The sequence below is a fragment of the Topomyia yanbarensis genome, chromosome 2, assembly GCF_030247195.1.
Source record: "Topomyia yanbarensis strain Yona2022 chromosome 2, ASM3024719v1, whole genome shotgun sequence".
NCBI classification, from domain to species: Eukaryota; Metazoa; Arthropoda; class Insecta; order Diptera; family Culicidae; genus Topomyia; species Topomyia yanbarensis.
This window is the reverse complement of record NC_080671.1, coordinates 430,493,983-430,512,985: the sequence shown is the minus strand read 5'-3', so window position 1 is coordinate 430,512,985 and position 19,003 is coordinate 430,493,983. Positions and strand designations below refer to the sequence as shown.

At 41.4% G+C, this 19,003-nt stretch overlaps 2 protein-coding genes across 2 annotated transcripts; one reads left to right on the top strand and one right to left on the bottom strand.

Annotated features, from left to right (window-relative positions):
• Positions 1–313: 313 nt before the first annotated feature.
• On the bottom strand, positions 314–10,873 carry LOC131685399 (uncharacterized). Its single transcript, XM_058969101.1, has 4 exons — positions 10,637–10,873; positions 1,111–1,553; positions 899–1,052; positions 314–707 (listed from the first exon to the last, which is right to left on the bottom strand). The coding sequence occupies exons 1-4, from the start codon at positions 10,773–10,775 to the stop codon at positions 598–600; spliced, it is 846 nt and encodes a 281-aa protein (XP_058825084.1). The 5' UTR covers positions 10,776–10,873; the 3' UTR covers positions 314–597.
• Positions 10,874–10,960: 87 nt separating this feature from the next.
• Positions 10,961–18,739, top strand: LOC131685386 (U5 small nuclear ribonucleoprotein 200 kDa helicase). Its single transcript, XM_058969083.1, has 6 exons — positions 10,961–11,111; positions 11,245–11,408; positions 11,470–11,995; positions 12,056–16,983; positions 17,297–17,822; positions 18,339–18,739. Exons 1-6 carry the CDS (start codon positions 11,067–11,069, stop codon positions 18,579–18,581), a joined length of 6,432 nt encoding a protein of 2,143 aa, XP_058825066.1. The 5' UTR covers positions 10,961–11,066; the 3' UTR covers positions 18,582–18,739.
• The last annotated feature ends 264 nt before the right edge of the window (positions 18,740–19,003 follow it).

Below are 19,003 nucleotides of genomic sequence, written 5' to 3'. Positions count from 1 at the left end.
ATCCTGAGTCGATTCCTAGTTCCACCAGGAATGCTTTCTCCATATTCGAAGCAAATTGGACCAGTCTAGCTAATAGAGTAACGTGCCTGGTTTGTATGGGATTTTTAGACAATTGACATATAGAAAAGTCACTAGCTCGCATTTTCACCACTAGGGTCAACTATATGCATCGGATTGCTTCAAATTTGGAATAACCACTCCTGTTGGGACTAAGAACCGACTCAGGGGTAAGCCGACGGGGGTAATTTTTTTCTTGTCACTCTTAGTGTACACTTATAGTTAATTTTCACATTTTCAATACAACAAGCGGTGATCGCTGCTTATGTTGGCCAGTTTATTTCAAAAACACAAAAGACAAGACTTGGTTGGTGTCTAATCGCCCCGCTAAATTTGTTGTATAAACACGCACAACTTCCAGTTGTTTAGTGTCACGACACTATTCAGTAACGGTGAACGATTAACACTAACCCGGAAAACTCCTAACAGAGAAAACCAAAATACCGAACATCTTGGATCAACAACAGGTATTACCCTGATAATAAAAAAACTAACCTCAACTGAAAATCAACTACGTATTAAAACCTACAATCAGATAATTTATTGCCTTCTATTTTTCGAAGCTCTATTTCGGTTTTGAATTTTGGAGGCAATTTTCCTCAGTTGATTCCGATAATCGTTCATAGTCGAATATTCCGTCTTCCAGATATCTGAAAACGGTAATCATATTAAATAAATTTAATATTTCGATGAATTCATTGAAAACGCAACTTAAGCAAGGCAATGGTACTACATATCGACAAAGGCATTAACCCCATTTCTTGAACAATTGTCCTGGTATTAAGAATCCGCCTGTCTTGTGTGACCAGGGTCTCACTTCGCCATCAGCGTTGCTACTCACCATACAAAAGCTGATTGAAGATGTAGAAGGACATCATATTGATTTCCGCATCACTAAACCCAAGCTCGTTTATAAGACTCTCCGTAACAAAATCCTTTAGTATCGGTTCCAGATTACGAGTGTGCTTTTGAACGGTTACTCCCAAAAAGTTAGCCTATAATTGTAAAATCAATTTATTCCACATAAATCATTTAATACCCTGTTTTCCTTACAAAAGAAACAAACGACTCCTGATCGCTGGTGATCGATTCTTCCAACTCTCTCAAATCATCAATCCGGTTGATAGGAAACTCTACCAACTTCAGCTCGTCATGCTCGACAAACTCTCCCATCAGTTCGTTCTCATCTAGGCTCATGCCGATCCGTATGTCGTCAATCATGTCGTCCTGTACCATCGGTTCCACCGCCATCTGCGGTGATTGAGGTTGCGCTATCGCTAACGCAGCACCCCCTGGCGAACCGGCAATGAATTGCCGATTCAGCAGACCATTCATCTGCACCGCATTCAGGCTGTCCGCCTGCGCGTTCATGTAGATGATATTTTCCAACCTTTTTTCGATGCCATCCAGGCGGCCTATGATGGATTTGAGCGTTTCCGGATCGAACTCGGTTTCATTCGGATCGGCGAAGGTTTTGTGGATTTTTCGAATCACGGCTGTAAAATGTTAGGAATAATTATTGTTTGGAGTTGAATATAACTATACAAGTAAGATTAATGGAATGCGGATATCTCAGAACATTTTCTTGTTCATGCAAAGTTCATGTGGTGTGTTCTGTAGAATGCAGGGCCTAACATTTTTATATCTATTCAATGAATTTCAAAGGAAGCCCTACCTCTTTTCATTGCCTCCTTAGTTAAACAAACTAAACATAATAATAAAGCCAAATCCCCATATTCTTTAAATTCGAAGAAGAGTAGCAGAAGTAGAGTCTTCCGTTTTTGTATGACCGAATTTGAATATTAAATCTCGTTTTTATTTACACTCTGTAATTGTCTTAAAATGAAATTAATGCAATGTGCATTTTAAAACACAACTAGAGGAAGTAAACACGGGAAATAAGCATACCTATCATGCTTCAGTTTTCCAATACTATCGCTAGCTTGTAAATCCATGCGACAAAATAAATATAATTACTAGTTATTATTATTATTATTAGTTTATTAACGACACTTTACCACGGCGGTGGCATTCGTGTCGCTAATTACTAGTGTATTTTCGTTTCCCCAGCAATAAGTTCAATATCAAAGCTCCTAATGTCGTTCACAATCTCAAAACGAAAACGAATGTGCGGAAGAAATAAACAAAACGCTCTGTTGCGAATTTACATGCTTACTTTATCCTAGGCCGTTATTTGAATTACAAGTCAAATGTGTAGTCACGACACTCCGGTTATGTCCTAGGCATTACCCACCTATCTTTTTTTGCTGGGATCTCAGTAAAAGTTACGTTTCATGGCTGAGATTCGGAAAATATTTCACAAAAAATCAGCAAATACAACTCACTTTACTGAGATATCAGTTGCTAAATTTGCTGACTACACTGCTTCTTGGAAATTGCCGAGCCGAATTGAGTGTGTAGCACACGCGACAAACAAACGCCCACTCGATCCGAGGCTACATACAAACGTTCGAGCCATTTGTGACGCTACACAAAGACGAATATGCAATCGCGATCATTCGCGCACAACTACACCCAAGATTTCGCAAGCACAAAATCTCCCCGATGATTTAGTGAACGCTATAGCGCTTATTATCTGATCAACGCGGTCTCAAGCGTAAGCAAATAAACGCTCATTTCCACGCGATGGTGAAGTTCCTATGCCCAAACATCTGAACCGTACACTCAATATCACAATCAGAATCACGGCCAGCTGCAATTGGCCTTAAGCAGTGTTTTAGAGGGTGACATTTCCCGTCTCGTCTATAATTCCAACGAGTGATTGTAACGGGGAGTCGTTTCGAGAGCTGAACTCTACAGCTGCAGTACGACAACTAAAAATAAAATATAAAAGAACCCGATTGGAAATTTTTATAAAAAACAATCATAAAAGGTTTTGAATAACAGTAACTACTCTCCAAACAACGTGGGGAACGTGCAAGTGGAGTTAATTTACTTAAAATTTCTTTTTGCTTGAAGCGAAACTGAGTCAGTTTCTAACCCCAACTGCTGTCAAAATGTATGAACTGCCAGCCGTTGGGGTTAGAACCTGACTCAGTTTTGGGGTTCAAGCAAAAACGCCATTAGAAAAATCGAACTTCCCGCCCTTAAATTGTACACATTGATATGCATTCGAATTTTAGGTTATTCGCGTAAACCTGCACACTTAGTTGAGATCGACAATTTCCCGCACAGCCGAGTAGTGTAGTAAATGTTTATGCTGATATTTTGGAAAAGTGCCATTTCTTTTCTGATTTTCAGCGAACTATTTCCCGAGTCCCCAGTCAAAACAAAATGCGGACGAACATGGTCAGGCGATTTAAACGTTTGACTCAACTCGCCTGTGCTAATTGATCCTAGGAACAAATGCAATTCGCGAATGCGATTTAAAGGCAATTTCAATACTCAGACAAATTTTCTGGCGGATGAAATGAGGTTTGTTCCAGTACACGGAAGTCACTCCCTGTTGCTCCGGAGCCAAAAATGTTTGCTCCTTTTCACTCCGATTTGCTACCAGAAGAACAAAAAGAAAAGAAGATAATACAGGAACGTTTTTCTCCCTGTTTGCTCCGGAGTACTTCCAGTTTCTCCTGGTACTGGAACAAACCTATGGACTTGTTTACGCAAGCAACTTGCCCTTTTTACCTGGGTCTCAGCAAACAATTGGAGTTACCCAGTCAAAAAGGGCAATTTGCTGGCTAACGGGGGGCTATTTGCCAACTCGAATGCGCTACTTGCCCTTCTACTATACATACACACGATTCCACAATTTCTCACATTCTTTGGCTAAATGAAGTGCACTAGACAAACAAAATACAAGCGAAAACACGCGAACTGTTTAAAAAAACAATTTTAAGCTTAAGATAAACATAAAACCGCCATGTTAGAAAAACGCAAAAAAACCAAGTCCACTTCATCCGCCAGAAAATTTGTCTAAGTATTGAAATTGCTCTGGTCGGTTGACAGATTGTTGCAACTGAAGAAAGTGTGCGCCGGGTGAAGTGCGACATCAATATAAAAAAATAAAATGAAAATTTTATTGACTTTGTTTCATCGACTTTATTGTTGGTTGCAGAGTTTTAAAATTTTCCTTGCCTTAACAGACATATGGACGATATGCCTGCTATGTAAGAAAAAGGCTTTTCGGAAAACTAGTGCCAATTTCTAACTCTGCTTGGTTGAAAATCGAAGACTTCCGGCCACAACCGCAGATTCCCTGCCTGATCAGCAAGTTACCGGCAAAAACAAATTTCTATTTCTTGAGGGTATCTCAGCGACCCCTGACATTAAACTTCTGTCCCGGAAGCTGTTCGAAATCCAATTTGAAACAGGATTCATCGTCCATACGGATGCATCTGTTTGATTTGGATCAGAGATGGATCAGGCCGTATTGTTCTGCTTTATGATTCAACTCTGAAATCTTTCCGAATGCACATATTTCGAACAGTACAGCACTGAGTTTGTTGACCATAATCACGCCCTTATTACTTCTTCCGGGAAACATACATTCCTTGAAATGGTTCAGAACTGCACAGACGGTGGTTTTGGCTATTTTCAATACCTTAGCGATGATGCATAGCAATACGAGGAAACACCACCTATGTTAAAAGTTTGCACAGGATTTCAAAATTTACATTTTGTGAGCAGATTGTTGTCGAACGCTCCTATAACCGACTACTAGAATTACTTCACCGGTAAAAAATAGTGCATTCTGAGCTTCGTTGTTGAATCCAAATAAAGCAGAACATTGGATGCACCAATATATTGTAACGGTAAGAATGGAGAAACGGTGAAAATTCACCTTTTTATTGGAAACAATGAGAAAAGATATGTACTCAAGCAGAAATCGAACCTGTGATCTCCCAGTCTCTAGTTGGGTGCGTTAACCACTCCGCCATCGAGGAACTGTGATGATGTCATCACATATTTCTAACAGTATCGTGATCATCGCCACAGCCTCCAATACCTCCTAATTGACTTATCGAGCTCCAATGTCTCCTATAAGCAGATCGTCACTACAGACACTTTATACACAGACTAGCGATGTTTTAAAAAATTGCAGCCAAACGGACTGTCCAAAAGTGCAGCCAAACGAGCATGATAGTTTTGAGGGGAAATGCAAGAGGAAGCCCATACAAAGCTTATGGGAGCTTCCGTGATGCCAGTTTACATTCATGGTTGCTAGTTTTACTGTTTTTCTCTCCGCTAGTCTGTTATATAAAGTGTCTGTAATCGTCACTTCTCCCTCTCATCGAGGCTTGAGGACATATCTGTTCTGAGTGTTTCCAGTAAAATGGTGAATTTTCACCGTTTCTTCATTCTCATGGACACGTTCATAAAAATTCTTGAAAAAAGAAAAAACAGACTCATGTCAAAACAAGGGATATATAAATACCATCAACGACTGGATTTGTCGTTAGCATCTGCCGATAGGCTTTGAGGGCAGACATCAACATGCATCTCCACAGCTCTGCCCACTGCCAGTCTGGTTGCGAACTGAGTTAGCTAAGGGGGCAAACAGTGATAATAAATATCTCAAGCCTGAGCGCAGTCCACTGGAACAAAAAATAGATAACGAAAGAGATTTGGCCCGATCGATGAGAGGGAGAGGTGCCGATCTGCTTATAGGAGACATTGGTGGTCGATAGGTCAATTAGGAGCTATTGGAGGATGTGGCGGTGATCACGATACTGTTGGTTAACGCACCAAACTAGAGACTGGGAGATCACAGGTTTGATTCCTGCTTGAGGACATATCTTTTCTCAGTGTTTCCAACAAAAAGGTGAATTTTCGCCGTTTCTCCATTCTCACCGTTCCGGTCCTTCTTTCTCTGTCTGTGATATTTTGTTCCAAGATAGGTAATTATTTTCCCTACCTAACTTAAAAATTCAAATTGGGCACTTTCAAGGAAAAAAATCTTCGTTGTCCAAACTGAATTTTTTCCTGTCTATTTTCATAGAAAAATTGACCAATAAAACTCATAATAATCTCAGAATCCAATCTCTCAACTGCTAGTTGCCTGATACATGCAAAAAGTATCACCCGAATAGAAATAAACAGTAACAAAACCAAGATTTTCACAGTGACAGTACAGTAATTTTACAATAATTTAGAGTAAGTTCTGTTATGCTACAATACAAAAACGTTAATCTGTAACCTTTCTACAGTAAATTTCAATGTAAACTCGACTTTTACAGTTTAAACGGGGGGTGGTTATGTATCTTAACATTAAAAAAAATCGATTTTTCTCCATACATTATTTTCTCGAAAGAAGTAAAATTTAACGTGAATTTATTGTATCAGTTCAGGTATTCTAATTCAGAAGATGAACCAAAAATATTATCCTTGTATAGAAATAATATAACATGTTATACATAAAAATAAATAAATAATAATGTAAAATTCAATACATAATGTTGTGGTGGTTTTTTCTTTTCCTGATCCTTCCCCAGAACTAAACAAGAAAATAAAGAATAATGGAATATTTGTTTAATGACATAAACTCTTTTCAATGGTATTGATTAATAAAAATATACTTAGTTGCTAAATTAAAATTAGACAATATCTTCTCACAAACTGAGTTTTATTGGATTCTGAGATGATTATAACTTTCATTGGTTTAGTTTTCGATAAAAATATACTGAAAAAATATTCAGTTTGGACAAGGGTTTTTTTCAAATAACTTTTTTTCCTTGAGTGCCCTTGAATTTTTGACGGTAAGTAGGGAAGATAATTACTAGAGTGACAGGAAAAAAATGACCCCTATCGCCCACCCCTGACTCGAATTCTAGTCCCACCAGGAGTACTTGTTCCAAATTTGAAGCAAATCGGGCAAGCCTAGCTACCGGACCAACGTGCCTGAAATTTGCATAAGATTTTTCGACATTTTACATGGAGAAAAGCCACTAGCTCACAGTTTCACCGCTAGGTGGCACTGTTGGCATCGCATTATCACAGTAAGTGAAAATAAGAAAGATAATTTAATTGCCTACAACTTTGTCGAAGACTGCTAGTGAATCCGGCTTTGTTAAAAGAAGTTATTAAACTTTTAGCGAAGTGATGTCTAAGTCAGTTTTCCATGGGGCCTCCCGAATAGAAATGTACAGTAACATAACCATGATTTTCACTGTGACAGTACAGTAATTTTACAATAATTTACAGTAAGTTTTAGTGTTATGCTACAATACAAAAACAATAAACTTTAACGTTTTTACAGTAAATTTCAATGTAAAATAGACTTTTACAGTGAAAAAGGGTGGTGGTTATGTATCTTAACATTAAAAAAATCTATTTTTCTCCATACATTTTTTTCTCGAAAACAGTAAAATTTAATGTGAATGCACTGTATCAATTTTTTGCTGAACAGTGAAATTTATTGTTACATGAAATTTTATTGTAAATCTACTGTGAGAACTTTGCATCCAACAATGTGTAAACAGTAATAACTATAATATTTATTGTTTTATGATTGTTTGTAGGGTAAATGCTATTGTAAAATTCTATCCGGGCTAGCAGAGCATGGTTGTGTATCAGTACTCGATTCGCACGACCTAAACATTTTTGTAAAATAACTGTTAGATTTAGCTCAATAGTATGTTCAGAAGAATTGTAGTAAATAATAGGAGTCATGTTTTGGTTAGAAAATTTTAGTTCCACATTGTACCGCATAGAGGGCGCCAACACTAACTTTTCAACGGAGAAAGATAGAAGTTAGGTGTCTTCCACAAAGTTGTAGAAGAGGCATTTTGCAATAATTCTCCCGAACATCTCGATATTCTAACTCTCTTCTATGAAAAGTTAGTGTTGACGCCCTCTATGCGGTCACATTTGGAACTAAAACTTTTCAACCAAAACATAACTCGTACTATGTGGCATAATTCTTCTGAACATACTATTGAGCTAAGCCTAGAGATTATTTCACAAAAATGTATAGTTCGTGGGAATCGAGTACTGATACACAACCATGCACTGCTAGGCCCCATGGAAAACTGACTCAGACATCATTTCGTTAAAATTTTAATAACTTCTTTTAACAAAGCCGGATTGACTAGCAGTCTTCCACAAAGTTGTAGACAATTAAATTATCTTTCTTATTTTCACTTACAGTGATAATACGATGCATACAGTGCCACCTAGCGGCAAAAATGCGAGTTAGTGGACTTTCTCCATGTAAATTGTCGAAAAATCTCATACAAACTTCAGGCATGTTGGTCCGGTAGCTAGACTTGTCCGATTTGTTTCAAATTTGGTGCAAGAACTCCTAGTGGGACTACGAGTCGAATCAGGGGTGGGCCGATTGAGTTTTCAAAAATTCATTACTTTTCTGGGTAGTCTAATAATTACCTATCTTGGTACAAAATAGCATCCAAATCAAAGATGGGTTTTTTGAGAATCGATGAAGAATTTCTTCAATATTTTTATTCAAAAAATTGACGTTTTGTGAAAATCACTCCAGTTTTTGTAGGATTTGTCATTTTTAGCCTAAAAATTGAAAAAACAAATGGTAAAAAAATAACCCTTTTCAAAAGACAGTCGATCATTTTTTGAAAAAAAAAAAAAACATAAAGTACAGTAATGACCCGTTTTTATCAACCAGCTGATCAATTTTGGTTGATAAAACGGGAAAGTTGATAAAATCGGGAATTTTTTTATCTTCATTTTATCATCCTACATAATTAGAAGCAACCAGAGAACTATCTCAAGTTGTTAGTTGGTAGAAAAATCAAACCTAATGCCCTATCAGTGCAAAAAGGTGTATTTAACCGAACCGCCCGACAGTTGTCTAATCCAACTTCCAAGCATAGGATCGATCTGAAATTTTGCAGATAGACTCAATGCCAACGAAATTTAATAGTAATCTTCTTAAAAGTGCAATGCAGAATTTATTCTTTAATTAATTAGACACAGGGCGTTGGTAGTTCACAACTATTCTACGCCCATGTTCCAAAAATGACAACGCGATTGAAGTTGAAAATTAAATTAGCGATCTGGAGAGAAACGCTACATCAATTAAAGCTTTACATTCTAAAATTACGTTCATATCCAACGTTTCTAATGTAATTAGTCCAGTTCATCATCGGGAAAAATTTAATTTACAAAATATTTGACGAAAAAATTTCAGTGGTAAAATTTGATAGAAATCAGAAAATTCTGAGTCTGTTGGTCTAGCCACGATCCACGATGCTGTCTATTCATTTTGTTTACGAACGTGTATGCTGATAGCTTTCTTGTTGAGCGGGCGACTTTTAGTTTTACTAAAATCGGAAAAGGATGTATTTGCCATGTTTTAAGTTTTTGTAAGCAACGACAGTGATGAATAGTTTTACAGAATCGATCTCACTATTCTAGTTATTAATATCGTATCCATGTCTAAGTCAATGAAACTTTCTCTTTCCACAAACTTACTATTTACTTTTTTGGTTATTTTATTAGTGGGAAAGTTATACGAAGAATTTTTCGTCATGAAACAATATTTCGTATCAGATTTCAAAGAGTTTGAATCAGGCACACGTATTTTTATAGAGATAGGCGGTTTGAGCCTGGTTCTGTGGCTTTCGACAGGCTTCGCCCGTTCTCATTGGTTCTGACAGGTTGGTGTGTTCCTACTTACAAGTGAATAGATTAATACGCTTCGATGACATAGAAGATAACAAACGAGAACAGGAATCTTATTAGCTGATTCAATTCAAAGATTGTTTAGTGAAGATTCAAGTGCGCTGGCAGGAGATTGTTTTAAAGGGGTAGATACAGTAGAGAACAGATATCACAATCTTAGAGACTACTATGCGCTAAATTGTATCTTCCGGACCGGTGTTTATAGACAGTTCGCAAAAATAAATTTTGTTTGCAGTTAGGCATGCTCACAACATAAAAAACAATATTAAGTATTCAATTCGTATTGCATACGACGTCACTTTCAATTGTTATGTTTTCCACGGATAATATGTGAAAGTTAGTTTATCATGGCAACTTCGCTTTTTTTTGAAAATTTGAGGGAAATGCGATTCTAGTTCATCAATTACCTTAAATAGCATCAAAATTGGGTAAACTATCCTACATTTTGACTACTAACGAACAGTGCAGGACCAACTACCACGATTGAATATAAATGTTAGACTGTGGGCCTGAATTGCTGGCATAAAAGAATGAATTAACGGCAGGTTGATAAAATCGGGTACAAAAAGTTCATAAAATCGGGGGTGCATAGAAACGGGGGTGCATGAAACCGGGAGTTTATAAAAACGGGTCAAAACTGTATTCAAAGTGGCTTTTTTTGGCAGTTTTCATGTACAGAAAGTTTCATTGAAATCTGAGAGTGGGCTCTGAATACGATTTAACGCGAAATTAGTCAAGAATAAGAAGTCTGCTTTTGACACTTTTCAATGTCAAAATTCTGTTAGGACATTGATTCATCACACTTTTAAAATGTGCAGTTCGATTTGGTGTGAATTGTGCAATAAAACGCGCCAAATCCGCAAAAACCACCCAATCCGAGCGACCGTTGCAACCCTGGAATAAGGATTACGCCCTTATAATATATTATACTCTTGCTGCGATAAATCATCATACGCCCTCTTACAAATATCATCCTCGTCGTCCTCTATATCAATCTCCTCGATTCCAGCATCTGTTCGGAACTTTTTAACCTCGATTCGAATATCGTCCGATATGTTGAAACTCCGGATCGTGGTGGAAATGTTAGACTGCACAACACTCATCCCGGAAACGTTTGCGCACTGCTACACAAAATCGAAATCTTCGCGACGTATTTCACTACACCGAACGAATCAACAACCCACAATAAACAATGTTTGACAGTTCTTCATTTTGACGAAAAAGGCCCGGTAGAGAGTGAGTCCCACATTAATTAAAAATGCTTCACAGTAATGATTGCTGTCAAAACAGGTGAAAACAAGCCGGACGATATCGTGTAATTTTTTTTATGTGAAAGAAATTCTTCGATTTTCTGGAATATTTCTGCGAAAACCTGCTAAAATCAACTTGAAACTATGGCTGATGCCGCGGCACGTCAGCTGCAGTACGAGTACAAAGCGGTAAGTTGTTATTTACTACGAAAAAGCCAGTGTTCGGTTTCGAACTCAGTCGCGCACACACTAGTCATTCTAAAATGGGGTATCTAATGTGACGACGGTATGAAAACGTTTTGTTTACTATTGTTTCCAACAGAACTCGAATCTTGTCCTGCAAGCTGATGTACGGTTGATCGAACGTCCGCGGCGAGATGAAGCTACCGGAGAGGTGCTGTCTCTGGTTGGGAAGCTCGAGGGAACCCGTATGGGTGACCGGGCTCAGCGTACCAAACCGGAGAAAACGGAGGAGCGGAAGGCAAAGTATGTGTGCTTGTATATTTTTTAAAATTTGAATTTTAATGATAATTTTATGTTGTTTTAGGCGTCAAAAGCGCGACGAAGCGCAGTACGATTTTAACAGTATGAAAGGTGCCACTCTGCTGTCGGAAGGTATCGATGAGATGGTTGGTATCGTGTACCGGCCCAAGACGCAGGAAACTCGGCAAACGTACGAAGTGCTGTTGAGTTTTATTCAGGAAGCGATCGGCGATCAGCCGAGGGATATACTGTGTGGTGCGGCGGATGAGATTTTGGCGGTGATGAAAAACGATAAGATGAAGGACCGTGAGAGGAAGCGGGAAATTGACGGGTTGCTGGGAACGGTAACTGACGAGCGGTTTGCGCTGTTGGTGAATCTTGGTAAGAAGATTACCGATTTCGGGTCGGATGCGGCTGGTGCGATGGGTGTGACGGCGGAGGAGCAGATCGATGATACGTACGGGATAAACGTGCAGTTTGAAGAGTCGGAGGAGGAAAGTGACGAAGACAAGTACGGAGAAATTCGGGATGAAGATGCGCAGGATGAGGGGGAGGAAGCTAGGGATGATGGGATGCTGCACGCGGAGAATGTGAGTTTTGTAGGATTAACAAAACGTCAATTTAGTATATATTTTTGTGTCCAATTCTAGCTCGGCGGCAACGAGGAAGGCAAAAAGGAGAAAGCACTAGATCCGCGTGATATTGACGCTCACTGGTTGCAGCGTTGCCTGCGGAAGTATTACAACGATTCGATGATGTCCCAAGCGAAGGCTGGTGAAGTGCTGGGAGTGTTGAAGGATGCCGGAGATGATCGAGAGTGTGAGAATCAGTTGGTTCTACTTCTCGGCTATGATTGTTTCGATTTCATCAAACTGTTGAAGAAAAACCGGCAGATGGTTCTGTACTGCACGATGTTGGCGTCGTCGCAGAGCGAAAGCGAGCGGGTGAAGATTCGCGAGAAAATGAAGACAGATGGGTATTTGTCAAGGATTTTGCGCCAGTTGGACACCGGTAAGCAGGAGATGGACGACTACGACAGCGAAAAATCGAAAATGCAGCGAAGGAGAAAGGAACAGGATGATGATAATATGGAGGGAATAGGCGGTCAGATTCCGGGGAATAGAAATCTGCTGGAGTTGGATGAATTGGCGTTCACGCAGGGCTCTCATCTGATGGCAAACAAGCGTTGTCAGCTACCGGATGGAAGTTTTAGGAAGCAACGTAAGGGTTATGAAGAGGTTCACGTGCCGGCTTTGAAACCGAAAGCGTTTGAAGAAAATGAGGAGCTGATGACGATTGAAAAGCTGCCGAAGTACGTGCAGCCGGTGTTTGCTGGGTTTAAGACGCTCAACCGGATTCAGAGTCGGTTGTACAAAACAGCTCTCGATAGCGATGAAAATCTGTTGCTGTGTGCCCCTACTGGTGCCGGTAAAACCAATGTGGCATTGTTGACGATGATGAGGGAAATCGGAAAGCATATCAACGATGATGGTACGATTAACGTGGACGAGTTCAAGATCATTTACATTGCTCCAATGCGCTCGCTGGTACAGGAAATGGTTGGTAATTTTGGCAAGCGTTTGGCTACGTATAATTTGACCGTGTCTGAATTGACCGGGGATCACCAGCTCAGTCGGGAACAGATAGCTGCTACGCAGGTGATTGTCTGCACCCCAGAGAAGTGGGATATTATCACGAGGAAAGGAGGTGAAAAGACCTATACCCAGTTGGTGCGCCTAGTGATCATCGATGAAATTCATCTGTTGCATGATGAGCGAGGTCCAGTACTGGAGTCGTTGGTTGCTAGAACAATTCGAAACATTGAGACTACCCAGGAAGATGTGCGTTTGGTGGGATTGTCTGCGACGCTTCCGAATTATCAGGATGTTGCGACATTTTTGAGAGTTCGGCCGGAAACTGGGTTGTTCTATTTTGACAACAGCTACCGTCCGGTTGCTTTGGAACAGCAGTATATCGGAGTAACGGAGAAAAAGGCCCTCAAGCGGTTCCAGGTTATGAACGACATTGTCTACGAGAAGGTTATGGAACATGCTGGAAAAAATCAAGTTTTAGTGTTTGTTCACTCGCGAAAGGAAACTGGCAAAACTGCTCGCGCAATCCGGGACATGTGTCTGGAGAAGGACACCCTGGGAAACTTCTTACGTGAGGGTTCTGCTAGCATGGAGGTCCTTCGATCCGAAGCCGAACAGGTTAAAAATGCAGAATTGAAAGACTTGCTTCCGTACGGCTTTGCCATCCATCATGCAGGTATGACTCGCGTGGACAGAACTCTGGTAGAAGATCTCTTTGCCGATCGTCACATACAGGTGCTGGTTTCTACGGCTACCCTAGCGTGGGGTGTCAACTTACCCGCACACACCGTCATCATCAAAGGTACACAAGTCTACAACCCGGAAAAAGGTCGCTGGGTTGAACTTGGCGCCCTGGACGTCTTGCAAATGTTAGGACGTGCCGGTCGTCCTCAGTACGACACAAAGGGCGAGGGAATCCTAATTACCAACCACAGCGAGCTTCAGTTCTATCTATCGCTGTTGAACCAACAGCTACCAATCGAATCGCAACTAATCTCCAAAATGCCCGATATGTTGAACGCCGAGATTGTCCTTGGAACGATTCAAAATGTTAAAGACGCTGTCACCTGGCTCGGATACACCTATCTGTACATTCGAATGCTACGCCAACCGACACTATACGGAGTTTCCTACGATGCAATCAAGGAGGATCCGTTGCTGGAACATTTTCGCGCTGATCTGGTTCATACAGCCGCTCTTCACCTGGAGAAAAGTGGTTTGATAAAATATGACCGCAAAAGCGGACACTTCCAGGTAACGGAAATCGGAAGGATCGCTTCCCACTACTACTGCACCCACGAGACAATGTTGACCTACAATCAGTTGCTGAAACCGACGCTCAGCGAGATCGAGCTGTTCCGTGTGTTCTCACTTTCCGGAGAGTTTCGAAACATCACAGTTCGCGAGGAAGAAAAATTAGAGCTACAGAAGCTGATGGAACGTGTCCCCATTCCGATTAAGGAAAGCATGGAAGAAGCGAGTGCCAAGGTGAACGTTCTGCTGCAGGCCTACATTTCGCAACTGAAGCTGGAAGGCTTTGCACTGATGGCCGACATGGTTTACGTAACGCAGTCTGCATCCCGTTTACTAAGAGCGATCTTCGAAATTGTCCTCCACCGAGAGTGGGCCCAACTAGCGGACAAATGTTTGACTTTGTGCAAAATGATCGATCGCCGAATGTGGCAGAGTATGTCTCCGCTCAGACAGTTCCGCAAAATGCCCGAAGAAGTCGTCAAGAAGATCGAGAAGAAAAACTTCCCCTGGGAACGGCTGTACGATCTGGAGGCAAACGAGATCGGCGAACTGATCCGTGTTCCAAAGCTGGGCAAGACGATCTACAAGTACGTGCATCAGTTCCCAAAACTAGAACTGTCCACGCACATCCAACCGATCACACGATCTACGCTGAGAGTGGAGCTGACAATAACTCCCGATTTTCAGTGGGACGAAAAAATCCACGGACAATCGGAAGCGTTCTGGATCCTGGTTGAAGATGTCGATTCCGAAGTGATCCTTCACCACGAATACTTTCTCCTGAAGTACAAGTACTGTCAAGACGACCACTTGGTCAAATTCTTCGTTCCGGTTTTCGAACCGCTGCCGCCCCAATATTTCCTACGCATCGTTTCCGACCGTTGGATCGGCTCAGAAACGCAACTACCCGTCTCATTTCGTCATCTGATTTTGCCGGAGAAAAATCTACCACCAACGGAACTCCTGGATTTACAGGCCCTTCCGATCAGTGCTTTCCGAGAGCCACGATTCGAACAGCTTTATCGGTTCCCCCAGTTCAACCCGATCCAAACGCAGGTATTCAATGCGGTCTACAATAGCGAGGACAATGTGTTCGTTGGAGCTCCCACCGGGTCGGGAAAGACAACCATCGCGGAGTTTGCTGTCCTGCGAATGTTGAAACAAAACCCTCACGGAAGAGTTGTATACTTGGTTTCCAGAGATTCTCTCGCCGAACTGATATTCATGGATTGGCATCAGAAATTCGGACAACAGTTGGAGAAGGAAAATCTAGGTTGCAAGGTCGTCAAACTAACCGGTGAAACCGGAACAGATTTGAAGCTAATCGCCAAGGGTCAGATAATCGTGACGACTGCCGATAAGTGGGACATCTTATCACGCCGCTGGAAACAAAGAAAGAACGTTCAAAACATTCAACTTTTCATCGTGGATGAGTTGCAGCTGATTGGAGGTGAAGAAGGTCCCGTTCTGGAAGTCGTCTGTTCCCGTATGCGTTACATTTCCTCACAAATCGAGAAACAGATTCGAATAATAGCTTTGTCAGCTTCGCTATCAGACGCCAGAGACGTCGCCCAGTGGTTAGGATGTAACGCGAATGCTACCTTCAACTTCCATCCTAGTGTTCGTCCGATTCCGCTGGAACTTCACGTTCAAGGATTCAACATAACACACAACGCGTCAAGAATAGCTGCCATGTCGAAATCGGTCTACAACGCGGTCACAAAATTCAGCCCGCACAAACCGGTTATTGTATTTGTGTCTTCTAGAAAGCTAGCGCGTTTGACAGCTATCGACATCCTAACGTATTGCGCTGCGGAGGCCCAACCGAACCGATTCTTCCACGCCGAAGAAGAGGACATCAAACCGTTCTTGGATCGAATGTCCGATAAGACTCTGAAGGAAACACTATCCCAAGGTGTCGCTTACATCCATGAAGGATTGACTGCCTCGGATCATCGAATTGTCGAACAACTGTTTGATTCCGGAGCAGTACAAATAGCTGTTGTCACACGGGATCTCTGCTGGGGGCTAAACATCACCGCTTACTTGGTAATAATAATGGATACACAGTTCTACAACGGTAAAAGTCATTCCTACGACGATTATCCAATCACCGATGTCATGCAGATGGTAGGAAGAGCTAACCGCCCATTGGAAGATGACGATGCCAAGTGCGTTCTGATGTGTCAGAGTTCTAAGAAGGACTTTTTCAAAAAGTTTTTAAATGAAAGTTTACCCGTGGAAAGTCATCTGGATCATCGCTTGCACGATCATTTCAACGCCGAAATTGTCACCAAAACGATTGAAAACAAACAGGACGCCGTCGATTATCTAACGTGGACATTCCTTTACCGGCGTTTGACTCAAAATCCGAACTACTACAACCTGCAGGGTGTGACCCATCGTCATCTGTCCGATCATCTCTCGGAACTTGTTGAGACAACGCTGTCCGATCTAGAGCAATCCAAGTGTATCAGCGTTGAGGATGAGATGGATACTTTACCGCTAAATCTGGGAATGATTGCCGCCTATTACTACATCAACTATACCACGATTGAACTGTTCAGTTTGTCGTTGAACAGTAAGACCAAGATTCGAGGCTTGCTGGAGATTATTTCGTCTGCTGCCGAGTATGAAGATGTGGTTGTTCGGCATCACGAAGACAACATACTGAAGAGTTTGGCCCAGCGATTGCCGAACAAGCTGACCGGACCCAACGGAGTGGCACCGAAGTGAGTATCCGTTTGCTAGAATTTTGCTTAATACTTTCAATGTTTTTATTTTGCATTTCAGCCAAAGATGAGATAGAAATAAAATTTAAAAAGAAATTAGGGGAATTTTACTATTGCTTTGTACACCACAAAGTTTTACTGGACGTTCCAGGTGATACAAGGAAATCAGTTAGGAGAGAAGAGTGAAGGCATTTTCAGCAGATGGGTATAATTAGGCTGGTTAGGTTAAATGATTTTCCTATTTACTATAAATGCCCATTTCTACACGCCGCAACTAACATCGATCACTGATCCCTCTCTCCCCTGCTTCCAGGTACAACGACCCGCACATCAAAACCAACCTGCTCCTGCAAGCGCACCTGTCCCGATTGCAGCTCGGGGCCGAGCTGCAGGGTGACACCGAACAATTCCTTGGCAAGGCGATTCGTCTCATCCAGGCCTGCGTGGACGTACTCAGTTCAAACGGTTGGCTTTCACCGGCCGTCGCTGCCATGGAACTGGCCCAAATGGTTACCCAGGCCATGTGGAGTAAGGACTCCTACCTGAAACAGTTGCCCCACTTCAATACCGACATCGTCAAGCGCTGTCAGGATAAGAAGATCGAGACCGTGTTCGATATCATGGAACTGGACGACGATGATCGTATCCGGCTGCTGCAGCTGAGTGATCAGCAAATGTCCGACGTGGCACGTTTCTGCAATCGCTATCCTAACATCGAAATGACCTTCGAGGTTGTCGACAAGGATCGAATCCACTCTGGATCGTCCGTGAACGTGGTGGTTAATTTGGAACGCGAGGATGATGTCACTGGGCCAGTAATTGCTCCGTTCTTTCCGCAGGTAAGTTTCCACTGGTGTTTGGCGCCATGGTTCGAGCAAACAACTGGTGAGCGTGTACTTACTATTAATTAATGGTAGCAGCTTTCGTTCATTATAGGGGCCTGTTATTGCTGACAGTCAAATCAATCTGTAATCTTACGTTGGGTAGCTGTTTGTAAACACTAGAAATGTAAACATTTCTTCCTTCGTTTCGCTTGAGAGTCCCGGATGTTCAGAACCACATTATCAACGTGGATGGTATAATGAAACTTGTTCATATTTTCAATATTCACGTTGTTGGCGACGACTGCTCGTGAGACTTATTTTGTTCGGTTCAATAATATTTACGTTCAATAGTTAATTAACTTTCGAATGGTTGGTTTTTAGTATACAAGTGGAATGAAGGCGATCCGTTTTACTAGCACTCACTTCTATCCTGAACGTGACTAAATACTCGAACTTTCCATTAAGCTCATTGTACCATTTGATTGAAAGCTTCAACTTTATTCGCATTTCAAACTAATTTATCTATTTCAGAAACGCGAGGAAGGCTGGTGGGTGGTTATCGGTGACCCGAACACAAACTCACTACTCTCGATCAAACGGCTGACGCTGCAGCAGAAGGCTAAGGTTAAACTCGACTTTGTGGCTCCCGCTCCAGGTCATCACGAGTACACCCTTTACTATATGAGCGATTCGTACTTGGGCTGCGATCAGGAGTACAAATTCAGCATCAATGTGGGCGACTTCCAGTCGGAGAGCGAGAGCGAATCCGACTAAGAATTGTGTAACTGGACTACTGTAACAGAACGGATATCGGTGACAACAATTATAATTAATTTATAAGATATATGTTTGTTAGCTTTATATGCCATCATCCGGTAGATTCTCTTGAATAAACAAATAAAGCCAAATCCAGATGGAATGCAAAACCACAATTCCCGGTCCGGAAACGGAACTCCTATGGTCAGAGCTCATATCACAGCCGCGTGTCGATTATTCGAAATCACCACTGATATGACAGCGTGCCGGCATTTGGGTTTACTTTTTTATTTTGCTTGAGACGCTAAGAATGTGTAACATGAAACCAGCTATTTTGTGATGAACGAACATCGTACAAGTAGATAGGATTTGGTAGCACAATTGATTCAGTCAATCAACCAAACTGAAACCTGATAAGAGAACAAAGAAATCTTTGTAAG

What these genes read in the sequence shown, in the direction of transcription:
- LOC131685386 (XM_058969083.1), top strand. Translation starts at nt 11,067, where the DNA reads ATGGCTGATGCCGCGGCACGTCAGCTGCAGTACGAGTACAAAGCG. An exon ending in GGATGCTGCACGCGGAGAAT is followed by an intron (nt 11,996 to 12,055) that starts GTGAGTTTTGTA and finishes GTCCAATTCTAG; the next exon opens with CTCGGCGGCAACGAGGAAGG. An exon ending in TTGCTCCGTTCTTTCCGCAG is followed by an intron (nt 17,823 to 18,338) that starts GTAAGTTTCCAC and finishes TATCTATTTCAG; the next exon opens with AAACGCGAGGAAGGCTGGTG.
- LOC131685399 (XM_058969101.1), bottom strand. Translation starts at nt 10,775, where the DNA reads ATGAGTGTTGTGCAGTCTAACATTTCCACCACGATCCGGAGTTTCAAC. An exon ending in GGACGACGAGGATGATATTT is followed by an intron (nt 1,554 to 10,636) that starts GTAAGAGGGCGT and finishes AACATTTTACAG; the next exon opens with CCGTGATTCGAAAAATCCAC. An exon ending in AGGAGTCGTTTGTTTCTTTT is followed by an intron (nt 1,053 to 1,110) that starts GTAAGGAAAACA and finishes TTACAATTATAG; the next exon opens with GCTAACTTTTTGGGAGTAAC.